Below are 17,018 nucleotides of genomic sequence, written 5' to 3' on the forward strand. Positions count from 1 at the left end.
AATTTTATGGCACGTGAATTCTATTTCCATTAAAAAAAATTACTATCCCAAGAAAAACAGAAGTCCAGCTAGGTCCTAAGGAACACAGCTGAAATAAAGTAACTGTGAATCTTTTTTTTGATAGTAGTATACTGAGGTTGAGTACTTCTATTCCTCAGAAAATAAAGTACAAGACTGGGAAAATTATTAAAAACAACTACTTCAGGGTGCTGGAAAATAACCAAACGCAAGTAAAAATCTGAGAAGTGTTTATCCATGAACAACTGCTATAGCATAGGTTAAAAACTGTGGATTTACTGTCTTCCAAGGAGGGGGTGTTTCCGTAACTCCTCAGTTCAGTGAAAACTCACAGCTTTACTGGCTGAAGGTTACAGATTCAGCCTAAGGGTGAGATTTTAGAAACAATAGAGCTATAGAAAGGCTGAGATCATAAACACACCACATCCCTGGCTGACTGCTAAAGATGCCTGTATGTGGATCATCCCAGAGTCCGGCAAAAGTGGAAAGCTTGGGAAGACTTGTGAATTTGCTATGCCTTTGAATGTGTTCCGATTCAAAAACAGCACAGGTGATAAAAGGTAAAATACTTACTGACTTCAGGCATTTGAGCTCTATGTTCAAATCATTGGCTGACCACTAAGCTCAGAAAGCTCAGGTGAGACCCCTAGGGAGGCAGCTATGATTAGGGAATAAAACAAAATCTGAGTAAAGACAATAGCAATTATACAGTGAGAGGGAGAGGATGAGAGACAGACAGACACACACACAAAACGGACACTGCAGTTTGAATCTAGGCAAGCCTTCAGAAGAACAAACAGAATCCAGACACACTATAATTTATTACAAGCAACGCTCAGTTTTTAAACAAAAAAATTAGATGTGAAAAACAGAAAAGTGTGACCCATACTTGGGAAAGAAAGTAGCCAACAACCTGAGTCTGAGTGGGCTCAAATGCTGAATTTATTCTATTAGCAGACAAAGCCATTATTATAAATGTTTAAATAATTTAAGGAAAATATGCCAATGAAGACTGAACAAATGTGGACTTTAAACAGAAGAACAGAAACTATAAAAAGAATCAAACAAATTTTAGAGCTGAAAAGCACAATAAATGGAATGACAAATTCATCACATTTAGCTAAAAAGACTTGAGATGGTAAATAAATCAATGAATGTAAATAGAAATTATCCAAGCTAAAGAACAAAGATAAAGACTGAAGACAAATGAAGGGAGTCTCACAGAGACCTGTAACAGTCTCAAGCATGCCTGGATAAGTATAACCTGAGTCCTACGAAGGAGAGAAAATGGACAGAAATAACTAAAAAAATTTTTTAAGCTGGTGAAAACCCGTAGCTTATAGTTTAAAGAAACTCAAATCCCAACAACCTACTAAAAAGTTTCAACTGCCAAGCAATAGATTTTATGCCCATTATTAGAACAAAAAAGAAAGGAGGAGCAATATGGAAGGGGAAATATGGAAAAGTCTTACTTTAATGAAGTTCAATTTATCTTAAAAAATGTTCAGTGCATTTAATAGCCTAAGAAATCATTGCATACTCCATGGTTGCAAAGATATTCTCTTACGCTTTCACTGATCCTCTTATCTTGAATTAAATTTTGTGGGTACTATGACATAAGATGAAGTTCACTTTCTGTGTTTACCCAGTTGTTCCTACAGCATTTGTTGAAAATACATTCCTTTCCCAATTGAACTGTCTTGACACTTCTGTCAAAACTAAACTGACCATATGTGTGTGTCTCTTTCTGGACTCTTGACTGCTTGTTCACCTCTAGCTTTTATGTCAAAATCTCAGACTTTTTGTTCATTTTTTTCAACACTGCTTCAGCCATTCTAAGTCCTCTGTTCCCCCACTGACATCAATTTTACAATCAATTTGTCAATTTTTACCAAAAAAACTTGTGATTTGTAGTGGGACTGTGTTAAAATCAAGATGAATTTGAGAAGTGAGTTCTTAAAAAATATCAAACCTTCAAATCCACAAACATGACATATTAAAGAAAAAAATACTCCAGAGCCCTGTGTATCAAAATGTGTGCTCAGTCCCCAAGTTGTGTCCAACTCTTTCATGACCCCATGGACTGTAGCCCACCAGACTCCTCTCTGTCCATGGGATTCTTCAGGCAAGAATATTGGAGAGGGTTGCCATTTCCTCCTCCAGGGGATCTTCCTGACCCAGGGATCAATCCTGCATGTCCTGCATTGGCAGGCAGATTCTTTACCACTGAGACATCTGGGAAGCCCCGTTTGTCAAGATGGGAACAGGTAAAAACCAAGTATTGAGATTTATGTTTAAAACATCAAGAAAACTTCTTTTATATTGTCCATAGATTATATGAGCTAGAACACAGACAGCATATGAAAGTTGTGTAGGCTCTACATACATATCTGTGTATAAAAGGTCATCCCCAAGTAGACAAGATCTAATCAAGTTTGGAAAACACATATGGGATTTCAGAGATGAATTTATTCATCATATACTATTAGTAAGCTTGGTGGAAATTTTAGAAAGTGGTTCTTAATTCAGAAAACAGCATATCTGAAAGACATGGTGTTCTCTGAAGAATACCATTTATTACAAATTAATAAATACCTTAATGATAGTAGTAAAAACACGGTCCTCACCGACTGAGGATCGTAAAAGACTAAGGTGAAAGACATAAAAGTAATGACCACACAGTGTGACAAAAGTTATCACTAATATGCTAAAGAAATATAGTAAGAGAATATCCAACTGAAGTAGCTAGAGCTTTATGAAAATGACTTCCATAAAGAGCGGACATTTGATCTGAGGCTTCAAGGACAACAAATTAGACAGGTAAGGAAGGAAAGAGAGAGATTTCTGGACAGAGCAAATGCAAAGGCATGAGTGTGAAAGAGCACAAATGAAAGGGACTTGAGGAGCCAGCCTGGCAAAGCGGCATACGGACAACGCAAAAGACGGGGCTGCGCCGAGGAGGTGGGAGGAGGCTGCCGCGTGCGCAACGTTCGTCACAGCGCACAGCCACAGGAGCCACCTGGGGAAGGCGAGCACGCTACAGGAGGGCAGTATGGGGCCAGAGTCACAGGCGCACAGACCCGCCAAGACTGTCACGGTGATCGCGGGCACAGCTGGGTGAACGCCCTGCGATACTCCTTTACCACACGCTACTTTTGTGATGTTGGAGACTAGCTGCTTCCTATTACTAAGTGGGCATCGAAATCTAACTTATTTGAGAAAAACCCTTAAAACTGAGAAAATTCTAATTATTTTTCTAGTAAATTGGAAAAAGAATCTTATTATTTGATTCTAAGTGACAGAAATACTTCATTCAGAATACTAGTGTCCAGTAGGAGCAAACAGTGGAAGACTCAATGATTTAAAGCTATGTTACAGAATATCTGGGAGGCACCCTTTGAAACACCAAAGTCATAAAGTGTAATAAGAAACTACCTAACTAGCAGTCTTAGCTATGTAGAAAATTGCAAGGAACCAGGAAGTAAGCAAAACATTTGCTGAGCAACCAAAGGGAGAATCCAAAGCCTATGTATTTTATTCACAGAGGAAAGTCCTGAAATGTTCAATCAAAGCCTTTTAATCATATGCATAATTTTAACAAACACAGTACCTACATCCTTATTCACAGTATATTAGCAGCAAAAATGGAACTGGGGGTATTAGATGGGAGTGAGATGTTACATTACCATTCACTGACAGCACAAGAAATTTAAGGTGACAGCTTGAACATAAAGGGGATGATGAAGAACTGTATAAAGCAAACACAGAACACAAAAAAGCACAGCAGTCCAAGGCAGGTAGCTGGGAAGTAACAGCTGCACACATCCATAAGCAGCCCTGAAAACACCACTAAATCAGAGTACTAACTGATAATTAATACTATCAGTGAGAGCCCCAAGTCATCCAGAAAATGTTAACTTACGTTCAATGAACTCTTTTTTAGAAGGCAGGGAGGCATGTAATACATTTTGGAAAAATCCAACAAAACAGTTAAAAACAAAAAGCATGGGTGCTTAAAACTGTAGGCTTTGGTAAATAATCTCGAAACTTCATGTAACAGAGCTCATTCCACCAGTGCCATTCCAACATGTTAAATTTCTTAAGGCCTGAAAATAATGGAACTTCTAATGTGTCTATTCTATAGCTTGGACCAATCTAATCATTCTACAGAATTTTATCCTCATACGATCACTGGATAGAACAGAAGTTCCTGAGAACTGTGCACTGGCCTCTGGAATTATGAACGTCCTGAAATTATATGTGAGACTTTGAGTCTCTGTGTGTACGTGCACTTTTTTCTAGAAGAAAAGGGTCCGAAACTATCATCTGATTCCTAAAGTCTTAAAGCAAAGAAGACTTCAGAATATTGGTTTAGATTAGAAAATACTTTAAATGAGGAGAAAATAGCCAATTTATTCATAGAGAATGACTAACTTATGAAAACATAATCAGCATATTATGCCAGCTATTATTAAAATGTTACTATATATGTGAGAGCATTTATATAGTATTCAACATAAACTATAACCACTAAAACTTTCTTAAATGTGGAGCTTAAAGAATGCCGTCTGAGAGTGCAGGGATGCAGCCTGTTGATCTTTAGTTATTAGAATATTCATATTCCACAACAAAATATCTAGGTGCCTAAAAATATAGTGCATCTGGCTTCATATGTCTTACTACTGTATTTGGACATATTTGGTCACTCTGGCTAAAGATTCTAAGGAATTATGAAACAAAATTTCTTTTCCCTTTCCTCCTTAACAATCTCCAGTGAAGCACCCATACTTAACTGAAACGACATTCTCTTGAAAGTATCTTATGTCTGGTGTTTATCATTTCAGAATTTATACCAGGCACTCTTTAACAGATTTGACAGATTAACCAAGACTCCATTTCCTCTGTGAAACATCCTGAGTGATGCTCATGCAACACCGAATCCTTGTGGCTGCTAGGGTTCTACTAAGCTTGTACCCTTTGATTTCCACTGGTTAGGCTGTTTTGATTAGAGTCTGCTAGGTTTGTTCCCAGACTTATTTATGCCATTCTTCCATGCTGTAATTATAATCTACTTAACATTATGTAAAGTGACATGGTAAGTAAGTGACACAGTAAGTGTCACACAGGAAGTGACACCAAGAGGCATATATTTATCTGAAAATCAGGCACTCTGAAAAGCTTTTCAAAAAAAGGAGACCAGCACCCACACAAATCAAGTTGATTTATATGGGTGTGAGACAGTGGCAAAAGCTTAGAGTAACTATCGTGACTCTAAAAGGATTCTATAATTGGATTACATTTCAAGTATTTATTAATAATTTCCAGCTTCACTTTGGAGAAATCAACCGAGAAAAGATCTTGGCTCTCTATCAAAAGGCTAATAAACAAACATATAACTACTTAAGCTATGCATGCATCTTTTGTTGTTGTTTTAAAGTGATTCTTGCTTTAACTGACCTTTTTGGCTAAGTGACGCTTTGGGTCCTGATCACTTCAAATAGAAGGGATTTTACTGTATGTTACCTATGATCAAGATACTAAGTTCTTGCCAAGATATCAAGAGGCTAGTGGCCTTCTATGGATAATGCTTTACCCCAAAGGAATACACTCAAAAGGCAGAGATGATAAGCATTATGTCAGTCCACTGAGGGACAAACTTTGCCTCTCTGAAACTCTCAAATCACACTATATGAAGATGGCTTTCTTTACCCAGAAAGACAATTTGTGCCTTTTCAGGAGGCAAATTACTAGAATTTTCATCTTAAGAGTTAGCCAGGCTAATATAAATGAAGCAATGTTTTAACTGAATAGGAAACACCATCTATGGTAAAACTGTGGGCATTTCTGGCAAACTACTGAAACACTCTCATTTATTAGAAACTGATTCTCACCAATCTGATTCTGGAAGTTAAAGAAACCTCGAAGTTCTAAAATATCTAACTGTTGTTCCTTATATACTAATAAAAAAAAAAAAAGATTTACCATGGATTCTTAGAAAACAGAGCATACTGTAGGAACATCACTTTTAGTAACACAAGACAGTCAGTGTAAGAGAAAAAAATGTTATTTACATGGTGTCACTAGTCACATATTTACTATATTTTTAGTGTGTATGCGTCACTGTGAGAAAGCATAAACTATGAACGTTAGTAAAAAGGTTCACTAGTCACATTAAGCAGCGGAAAAAGACATCTTCACTGGGAACCAGGAACAGACCCCGCAAAAGAGCGTAAACACAACTACCTGGCTGCTTGTGGTAGGTGAGCTCTCTGCTTGTTAAGCGGAACCACCGTTTCTTGAAGTTCTTTTTTCCAATCCGCGTTCTTCCCTGAGCCCTTTTATACATCTCACTGCCAAAACAACAGATGTAAAACATTTAGCCACAAATGTTAAGAGTTAATCCAAAACAAAAAAAATGGGCACAGTCATTTCCTCTTTTAATTTTATTTATTTTTCCTCTTTTAATTTTAAATGACATGAACAGTTATCAAAGACTGTATTAAGTATATGAAACGTCTTTGCCATCTATAACTGCTACATTTATTTTGGCCATACTAAGGGAATAAAATCTTCAAATAATTTAATATTTACAACTGTACTACCCAGAACTAAAAAGGCCAAATGAGTAATTTTCCCCTTTAACATCCAATGAAAACACTAACACTGAACAATGCTGTTACTTTTTTTCAAAGTGCTCTAACATCCACAGTCTCACTATTTTTGAAAACAACTCTCGCACTGTATGGAAAGTCATGTCCGTATGGCATGAAGTTAATAGGATAGTGAGGGTGAATTACCTGACTGATGTTATGGGCAGTTTTAGCACAGAACAAAACCCCTTCTTCTTCACTTCTGCACCCATGCTCTCTGTACTTACTTGCTGTCTATACTGAAATACGACTTTAATATCTAATTTCATTAAATTACCCTTCTTTCAGGTGCACAGGCTCACTTGTACCACTGGACTCTTTCGTTTCAGTAGATGAAATTTCATCCAAGAACTAAACGAAGAAAGGGGCAAATGTTACACTTTGTGATAAGGTACATCATAAATTCAGTTTATCAGTGTCACAGATAGATAATATAGTGAAGTTCTTCATTAAGGAACAAAGCAAAACACATATTTAATTGTAGAGGAAGTCCCCAAAATACATACAACAGGTATTCTAAAAAGCTTATCCTTAAAGTTACTTAAAACCCAGAATATGTGTCCCTATAGAAAAAACTCAACCCACAATCCCTTAACTGCAACTCTGAAACCTATAAAGTTCTGAGTACACTGACCTTTTTGCTTCTGATTTATAGTAAACTCACTTACAGTAACTTAATGTGAACTGGGGAAAGGCTATTTAAAGCCTGTATTTATCCTACTCAGGGTGGATATTCACTCATATGCTATGTAAACATTCATGTGTTTGATTATGGGGTGTTATCCTGTGACCCCCTATAATATATAGCATATACCTATTATCTTTCAAAACTCTGAAAAACTGAATTCTGAAATACTTCTGTTCCCAAAGATTTTTGATACAGGTTGTGAACCTATATTGTGGGTCAGGGAATCAAACCATCAAGCTATAGCTCAGCAGGCCAAATTCAACTGGTTTTTGTAAGGCCCACAAGTTAAGAACATTTTTATCTTTCTGGCTTACTTCACTCTGTATGATGGACTCCAGTTTCATCCATCTCATTAGAACTGATTCAAATGAATTCTTTTTTTAATGACTGAGTAATATTCCATGGTGTATATGTACCACAGCTTCCTTATCCATTCATCTGCTGATGGGCATCTAGGTTGCTTCCATGTCCTGGCTATTATAAACAGTGCTGCGATGAACATTGGGGTGCACGTGTCTCTTTCAGATCTGGTTTCCTCAGTGTGTATGCCCAGAAGTGGGATTGCTGGGTCATATGGCAGTTCTATTTCCAGTTTTTTAAGAAATCTCCACACTGTTTTCCATAGCGGCTGTACTAGTTTGCACTCCCACCAACAGTGTAAGAGGGTTCCCTTTTCTCCACACCCTCTCCAGCATTTATTGCTTGTAGACTTTTGGATAGCAGCCATCCTGACTGGCGTGTAATGGTACCTCATTGTGGTTTTGATTTGCATTTCTCTAATAATGAGTGATGTTGAGCATCTTTTCATGTGTTTGTTAGCCATCTGTATGTCTTCTTTGGAGAAATGTCTGTTTAGATCTTTGGCCCATTTTTTGATTGGGTCATTTATTTTTCTGGAATTGAGCTGCAGGAGTTGCTTGTATATTTTTGAGATTAATCCTTTGTCTGTTGCTTCGTTTGCTATTATTTTCTCGCATTCTGAAGGCTATCTTTTCACCTTGCTTATAGTTTCCTTTGTTTTGCAAAAGCTTTTAAGTTTCATTAGGTCCCATTTGTTTATTTTTGCTTTTATTTCCAATATTCTGGGAGGTGGGTCATAGAGGATCCTGCTGTGATTCATGTCAGAGAGTGTTTTGCCTATGTTCTCCTCTAGGAGTTTTATAGTTTCTGGTCTTACATTTAGATCTTTAATCCAATACAGTATACTAACGCATATATATGGAACTTAGAAAGATGGTAACGATATCCCTATATGCAAAACAGAAAAAGAGACACAGATGTACAGAACAGACTTTTGGACTCTGTGGGAGAAGGTGAGGGTGGGATGTTTCGAGAGAACAGCATCGAAACATGTATATTATCTAGGGTGAAACAGATCACCAGCCCAGGCTGGATGCATGAGACAAGTGCTCGGGCCCAGTGCACTGGGAAGACCCAGAGGAATCGGGTGGAGAGGGAGGTGGGAGGGGGGATCAGAATGGGGAATACATGTAAATCCATGGCTGATTCATGTCAATGTATGACAAAAAACCACTAGAATATTGTAAAGTAATTAGCCTCCAACTAATAAAAATAAATGGAAAAAAAAAAGAACATTTTTAAAATCTTCAAAGGGTTGTAAAATCATAGAAAAATATGCAGCAGTGCCTTTACATGGCCATCAGTCTAAAGTATTTACTCACTGGCCCTTTCAGAAAAGTTTGCTGACTTTTATTATACATAATTGACTTCAGCCCTCAGAGCTAATATTTCAGTTATGACTAAAGTATAATTTGGGTTCTCTGGAATAACCTGGAAATCTAATAACCATTTAGAAACCTCCTATGGAAAATGTGAGAATATGATGGCTCAAGAAAATCTGGAATACCCAAATCCAGCAATGGCAAACCACCCAATGATGAGCACTCAGCTTCATGAACATGTTACCTCAACTGGTCAAGAGATTCCTGACGTGTGGCCTTCTTTTTATAGGAGAGGAAATTTCAGGGTTCACGGACAATTCCTGTTCTTAGAAAAGACTCCTATTTTGCCCCACAAAGTGAACTATTTGTTTAGTCCTTGTTTTTTCCTTTATGTTTTTCTGTGTTGTCCCGCTTAGGGTTTAAAACAGAAACAAAGTACATTCCAGTAAGGATGACAGTGAATAATCTAAGGTAGAATTTGTGGGCACAGTCATTTTCTCCTAAGGCTGGCTACAGATTGCCCATGAGACTCTCATTTATGGTATTTTCAAGTATAATGTTTACTTCAAGTTCAATGGAAGAAATCTTAGTAAGTGAAAGAACAAGGACAAAGTTTCTTTTGAATCATATGTGGGTGACAAAGAACAAGTATTCAAGGGAACTAAAGAAGTGTCCTGTTACATCTTCAGTTCTCACAAATGGACCATCCACTAATGGAGTGAGAAAGAATTACTTGAATATTTTATTTCTTAGTGTTTGCCTGTGGGCACTAATTTTCTTATTTGATATTTATTATTTATAGTTATTAAATTTATTATTTATTTGTTATACTCTTAAGGAATATGAGGTAAACCTAGTTATATAAAGCGAAAGGAAACATAATAATTAAGATGGACTCTAGGCAGGGTGAATATAGGCCTCCATTTGCTCAGGGCCATTCTGTTTACAACTTTGGTCCTGGCATAATCAAAGTACTTCTTTTTATTCTTGAAAACTTTGTAGGTTTGGACACAAAATTATATGGTCAACCTGTTTATAGACCTATTCTGGTATTCCTCCTAGACTTTGTGGAAATTAAGTATAGGATTCAGAGTTATAAACTATTCTCTTCTGGAGCAGTGACCAATGTCACTAGTGAGAGCACTACTAATTAAATGAAAAATTGGGTTTCATAAGCTTTTGCAACTCCTAGTGCTGTACATATCTAGATTTAGCCAGTAAATAATAAAGAAAATTCATATGTTAAGGCAAAATATCCTATAGAAATCTGACACAGGAGATGTACCACAGTGATAGTTCATGGGAACTTGAGTGGTTGATTGAGAGCAGATCAGGGGCAGACTAAATTCCTGGCACCCTTAAATACTTTCTCCACTGACATTACCCACTACACACATTCTGATGATTGTATCAGGAAAAAGAAATCAGATGCTGCCAGAGCCTAGGTCATGGAAATGGAAAAACAGCCCCTAAACAAAAGACAGTACATTATAATCTTGCCAACAGAAGTCTGCCTACACCATCTCACAACTGTTTCAACAATGTCCTAAAAATAAAAAAGGCAGCTTGTTCTTTGCATATTCTTTTTTGAATGTTTTTTAGTGTGTGTTTTTTTAAGGGGACATGTGAGTTACTTTAAAAAAATTTTTTTAATTATTTACTTCTTTTCCTTTTTGGACGTGCTGGGTCGTTACTGCGGCATGTGTGCTCTCTGTGGCTGTGGTGTGTGGCCTTCTCGCGGCGGTGACTCCTCTTGTGGCAGAGAACAGGCCCCAGGCTCGTGGGCGTCAGCAGCTACAGCAGGCAGGAAGGCAGTTGCGGCTGGTGGGCTGTCCTGCGTGCAGGCGTCGGGACTTGCGTCGTGTGAGCTCAGCTGTTCCGCAGCACGTGGAATCTGCCCAAACCAGGGACTGAACTTGTGTCCCCCACACTGGGAGGCGGATTCTCACCCACTGTACCACTCTGCATATTCTTTTCAAAGACTTCTTCCTCAAAAGCATTCAATCACTGCTTAAATTTTTTTTTTTTTGGTTGAACTTACATTGTTATTCTAGATGAAAGAGTTCCAACTGGCTTTAATTTTTTAAATTGATCATCTTCATTGATGAGTCCTTGTAAGAATTTTTAAAGTGCACACACAAAAATACAAACAAAATGTGCTCTTCAACAAAATATACTCTTGACAGTCACCAGTGAATTACACTACAGAACTTGAATGCAATCTTTAAAATCTGACCTCGTTAGTTTGGATTCATTAAGTGAGAATTGTGAAAAAGAAGACAGTACTTTCTTCAAGCTAAGCTTAGATATACTCCAAAATAACTTTTCTTTACAAATTTTTAGGGTTTTATAACAATGCCATATTTTGTTTGGGATGACTCAGAACTAAAGACTCAAGAAACTAAAAATCTTCTCAAAACATTCTCAGCTTCTAAGTATAGCAATGGTTTGTTGTAGGCCTTTTGTTAGGATATTATATACTGAAGGCTTTCATACATATTAAATTAACTTTCCTCAGGTTACTAACCACAAGCCTATACTGTATATGAGATATTCAATATTTTATATATTTTTTCCCGTGTCAATTAAGTGCCCACTTTATACCAGGTACCATTAAGCCTTTCTCCCTAGACCAGAGATCCTCAATCAGAGGCAATTTTGTTCCTCAGGGGACTTTTGGCAGTGCTTACAGACAGACATTTTTAGTTGTAAAGACCGGGACTATGCCACTTGCACCTAATAGTAGAGGCCAGGCTGCTAAACACTTTACAATGCACAAAAAAGCCCCTCACAGTCAGGAATTACCCAACCAAATTGTCAACGGTGCTGCTGTTAATAAATCTTAACTCTAGATATTTATAATTTGTGTTACTAAAAACACTGGCAATAGTAGCTGTTGCTAAAACTCATTTAGGTATTTCCATAGCTAGAAAACCCATAGTTATGTATGCAGGGAGAAAGGCAGAAAAAGATAGTCTTTTTATATTTGACAGATAGTTTAAGTGTATTTTTCTAAACTGGGGATTGATTCCTAGGAACAATATAAAATGTTATTTCCCTAATGCTCTTTGATAAGAAGTTAATATTTCCAGAGTAAAAAATCATTACCTTTTTAACTGCCATAATATATCCTTCTTCTTGAAACATTTTGAAAAATTCACACATGAATGTCTCTTTGAAACTTGACTAAAAAAAAAACACACACACACACAGAACTTATATATGTTAAGTAGAGAACTAAGAATACAGAATATAATGGGCTGTATTTTTAAGTTTAGGATTAGGGCCTAAAGGGGTTCAATCATATATTTCAAGAGAGTTATGGGGTTTGGAGCTGAAGATTTCTCTCAAGAGCTGCCGGATGATTATGGCACAAAAAGATAAAGACAAGACTCTTACATCTGTTAACTAGATTCTTCACCCCATCTTAGACACATTAGTTTAAACGAAACTGTCTTCTTTAACAGGTGACTAAGACAAGATGTTTTTTAAAAGACAACTATCCCATCTCTCTCTCTATGTATATATAGTTTTTTGATTTTGCTTTGTTTTTAATTTGGAAGGGAGTGAGCAGTGAGGGAGCAGGGATCATAGGGTTTAACAACATTTAGAAGTGTGAACACAAAGCAATACAAAGTAACACTCACCTTGCTTTTGGACAGACTCCCCCAGCTTCCCAAAGTCTGAATAGTTTTTGAGATGAGAGTTAATGTTCTGATTGTCTGTGGATCCTAAAGAACACAGAAAAGACACAAAAAGTCTTGTTAGGTTTTCAAGGAATAGAATTTGTGTGAAAAGTAGAACAGAGTGAATGGGCTACATTGCTCTAAAACAGTGACTCAAAAATGTTCATTCAAACCAGTTAAAACATAGCAAAAGATGGGCACAACTCACTGGACTAAGGAATTAAAAGACTAAAGAAGCCATATGTAATTGACAATCCCTCCTGAAGTAAATATATCTAATGACATGTTACTTTTGAAAATCATAATTTAATCAATATTATTTTTTAGGGAGGGGTACAGTATGGTTTTTCCAGTGGTCATGTATGGATGTGAGAGCTGGACTGTGAAGCAAGCTGAGCACCGAAAAACTGATGCTTATGAACTGTGGTGTTGGAGAAGACTCTTGAGAGTCCCTTGGACTGCAAGGAGATCCAGCCAGTCCATCCTAAAGGAGATCAGTCCTGAGTGTTCATTGGAAGGAATGATGCTAAAGCTTAAACTCCAATACTCTGGCCACCTCATGTGAAGAGTTGACTCATTGGAAAAGACCCTGATGCTGGGAGGGATTGGGGGCAGGAAGAGAAAGGGACGACAGAGGATGAGATGATTGGATGGCATCACTGACTCGAAGGACGTAAGTTTGAGTAAACTCTGGGAGTTGGTGATAGACAGGGAGGCCTGGAGTGCTGCGATTCATGGGGTTGCAGAGTCGGACACAACTGAGCGACTGAACTGAACTGAACGGCATGGTAGATGGGACTACCTAAAAAAATTGTATTTACTTTTGGAATGTCAATGGCATCTACTTCTTTCTACTTTATGACTTAAAATGGTAGTTTCCAAATTTTTTGTACTCAACCCACTTGTAAGCATATTCAATAATCTTATGGCTTCTGCAATCAATTGTTTTCACCACGGAAGCAAAGACCTAACTTCAGCTTAGGAAATGAGAAATCATTCAGTTCATGTAGGATTTTAGCAGAAAGTAACTATTTGAGTCTACAATCCAAGGTGTTTTCCAGGGTTGTCTGTAGAAAGAAGTAAATATAAATAAAACTGACCAAATAGTGTTCTCTAACAAATCTTTGCTGCTTTTTTTTTTTTAAATGGAGGTATAATTTACATACTGTGAAATGAACAAATTTTAAATGTATATAGTCTGATGAGTTTTCACCCATCCATATATTTTGTATAACTAATTCATCTATCACTATATAAAACATCTTTTTTGTCTGGAGATTCAGATAAACAATATCTGCCATCAAGACATATTCAAGAAAATTTAGATACAGAAATGCTTTTAGTAAACTAAAGTGGTTGATATTCCTTAATATTTTAGTATCATCGCACTGAAAATAGACAGTGACTGTGAAGCGAAGAGATGGCTAAGGACGTAAGGCATTTCTGAAAAAGAAGAAATACCTGAGATATGATAGTTATGATACACTTATGAAACAGTTACACACCTTAATTATGGTTATTCAGAAAAGGTTTTAGCTACAACACCCAGGATTCAATTATATCTATAAAAGGTCCCTCCAATTCTCTGCTTTTGAAGAATATATAATTCTCAACAATCTGCTAACAAGCTGAATTTGAAGTGAATTTCATCAAGACTTCCTGCTCAAGTTTGGGTAAAACTGCATTCATCTACTTATTCCTTAATCTTTTTCAACTGGATTTTCTTCTTTTCTCCTCTACTAAAATTGACTTCTCAAAATTCAAAGAACTTCTAAATGGCAGTTCTCCTCTTCAATCACTCTGTAACTTTCATTACTGATCCTGACAATGTCATCACTCTAAGGTCACCAGGATTATTCCTTGCTCTCATTTTCTATAGTATGAACTGTATGTACTGCTCACCTGGTACTAATCAGGTGCTAGATTTATGTTTGCAGTTTTAGACTGTGTCTTAGGTGTTTGCCTTATTTCCCCAATTAGAAGGAAAGGTTCATTTAAAAACAAACAATAAAGTTATATGACAGTATGAAGCAGTCCTTCCGGCATACTGATTGGAAAGGTGACCTAAAATACAGAGTCTGTGATTAGAAGGATTTTACTGCAACCCATCTGTTACAGGGATGTGCAAATTCAAGCCTGAATACAAGGCAAGGTCACAAGTTCAGAGGTAGGAGTTCTGTTTATGTCCAGAATGATATCACGCTTTCGCTGCTCCAGAGCTCTGTACAGCTTCAGTAACAGAGCCACAGAAAAGACAGCCCTATGACGAACGGACACTGGTCCACTGCAGCTACTCACAGATCATTTGTTCTTTGACAAGAAAAGGTATGTTACTACCACAGCAGTGTGGTTTTACTCAATTCTCAAGTTAAATGAGTGGCCAATGTGTAGTTGCGAAGAGGAGAGGTGGCCTTCAGAGCCAAGTTTAACTACAAAACCTATGTGTCTCCCCTACACTGTATTAGCAAGTTTCCTTAGGGGAAAGTGTGTCTTCCTCATCAATGCCTCTCCAGGGCTGAGCAGAGCATTGAATATACTGCAGGTGTTCACACACATGACTGTTAAGAGGCAGTAAGGAACAGAAGTGAGCTCATAGTCTGGGAGGACTGAGTGGGTCAGAACTCTCATTTAACCCAGTTCAAACTGAGCGAGATCAAATCGTAATATCTTAATTGTATGACCCTAAAGAAGTTCTTGAATTGTGATTTTATTATCTATAAATGGGGCTTTCCTTGTGACTCAGCTGGTAAAAAATCCACCTGCAATGTGAGAGACCTAGGTTCGATCCCTGGGTTGGGAAGATCCCCCGGAGAAGGGAAAAGCTACTCACTCCAGTGTTCTGGCCTGGAGAATCCCATGGACTGTATAGTCCATGGAGTCGCAAAGAGTCAGACATGACTGAGCAACTTTCACTTTATCTATAAATGAAGATTATAACAGAACCTACCTCATAAGGTTACTGGGAGAACTAAGTTAGAACATGTAAAGTACTTAGATCAAGGTGTAGTGCAAAGCAAGCACTAAATAAATATTGGCTTTTATTATTACTACTTGCTACAAAAATCAGCAAAAAAACAATTAGATAAGATTATAAAATGTTTGGAATATAAAAGGTTACAGACTTAGCAAAAATATACTGTATGAGAAGGAAAAAGAAACAGCAAAAATAAGGAGTTTTAAATGTTAAGGATGGGGAACCTGGCGTGCTGCAATCCATGGGTCTGCAAAGAGTTGGACACGACTTAGCGACTAAACAACAGCAAAATGTTAAGAAACATGTCAATCTACATAGTGTAGATTCAGATTTAAGTAAATATGACTTTAGAACAAAAAGATTATATGCCTTAAGTTTTAAATCTCATACATTTATAATATCTCAGGTGAATAAAAAGTAAATATGGAGACACCAAATTACATTCCAATGAAAGTTTGTACACCTTTCAGAAATGAGCCTCCTCAAATGTCTGTGAGATTTAAAGATAGCTGCAAGATTAAACCTACAACTAATGAAAGAAAAAAAAAAGACAACCCTGTTGTAAAGAAATTTACAAATGTACACAACAGCAGAGGGAAAAGATGATGAACTCTCTTCCTACCCATCACCAAGCTGCAACTAGTACAAACATTTTATTACTCACTTATAAGTATCTTTTAACAACAAAAATAATGGGACTTTCAGCCTTTTCTGAAAGAATGAAATGGCTAAGGAAAATAACCAGTTAAATTTAAGTACTGGTTATAAGAAAACACAGTCAAGTGCAACTGGCCTATTATTTGTCTTTTCTTATTTTAATAAAAATAAACAAAAATGGAACAAAGCTTTGAAAAGAACAACACTTACTGGATGATGAGGTCGCAAATGAAAAGTATGAGGTGACACTACGGCTACAGCAAAGAAACGAAGAAATACAAAGCTGCTCACTGCAGAGTACTGAACATGAGGGTCATCTGCAGGGAAAAATGGCGAAACGTCATGCGCGGAACACTGAGTTACAAGACGAAGGTGACCCGAGTACTGGGAAGAAGCATGTAAACTCAACAGGAGGTAAATACAACCTGGCTCGTAGGAACTGAGTTGATGAAATGACAGTAATGGTTATGACCAAATTAAAGGGAAAAAATCCTATGACTAAAAAAATGAAACCTGAAAAAAAAATAGTAAGAAATAACAAAGAAAATGAAAGGCAAAGCTGCTAGGTTGTGAGAAATACTTTAATTTGCAAAAATACCTCTTTCCTCATCTGTAAGAAGAGACTCCTGAAATTACAACAACAAAAATAAAAGTAGTATCTAC

General features: G+C 37.0%; 1 protein-coding gene across 3 annotated transcripts in view; it reads right to left on the reverse strand.

Annotated features, from left to right (window-relative positions):
* RASA2 (RAS p21 protein activator 2) overlaps positions 1-17,018 on the reverse strand; it is a 120,468-nt gene that overhangs the window by 12,069 nt on the left and 91,381 nt on the right. For 2 of the 3 annotated variants that reach the window (XM_043474237.1, XM_043474235.1), the window contains exons 15-19: positions 16,566-16,672; positions 12,686-12,769; positions 12,147-12,224; positions 6,946-7,019; positions 6,259-6,368 (exon numbers count right to left, since the gene is read on the reverse strand). In XM_043474237.1, coding sequence (XP_043330172.1) covers positions 6,259-6,368; positions 6,946-7,019; positions 12,147-12,224; positions 12,686-12,769; positions 16,566-16,672 — 453 coding nt within the window. The remainder of the gene's footprint in view (positions 1-6,258; positions 6,369-6,945; positions 7,020-12,146; positions 12,225-12,685; positions 12,770-16,565; positions 16,673-17,018) is intronic. The other variant, XM_043474236.1, reaches the window with a different exon arrangement.

Source organism: Cervus canadensis, chromosome 7 (genome assembly GCF_019320065.1).
Source record: "Cervus canadensis isolate Bull #8, Minnesota chromosome 7, ASM1932006v1, whole genome shotgun sequence".
Taxonomy (NCBI): domain Eukaryota; kingdom Metazoa; phylum Chordata; class Mammalia; order Artiodactyla; family Cervidae; genus Cervus; species Cervus canadensis.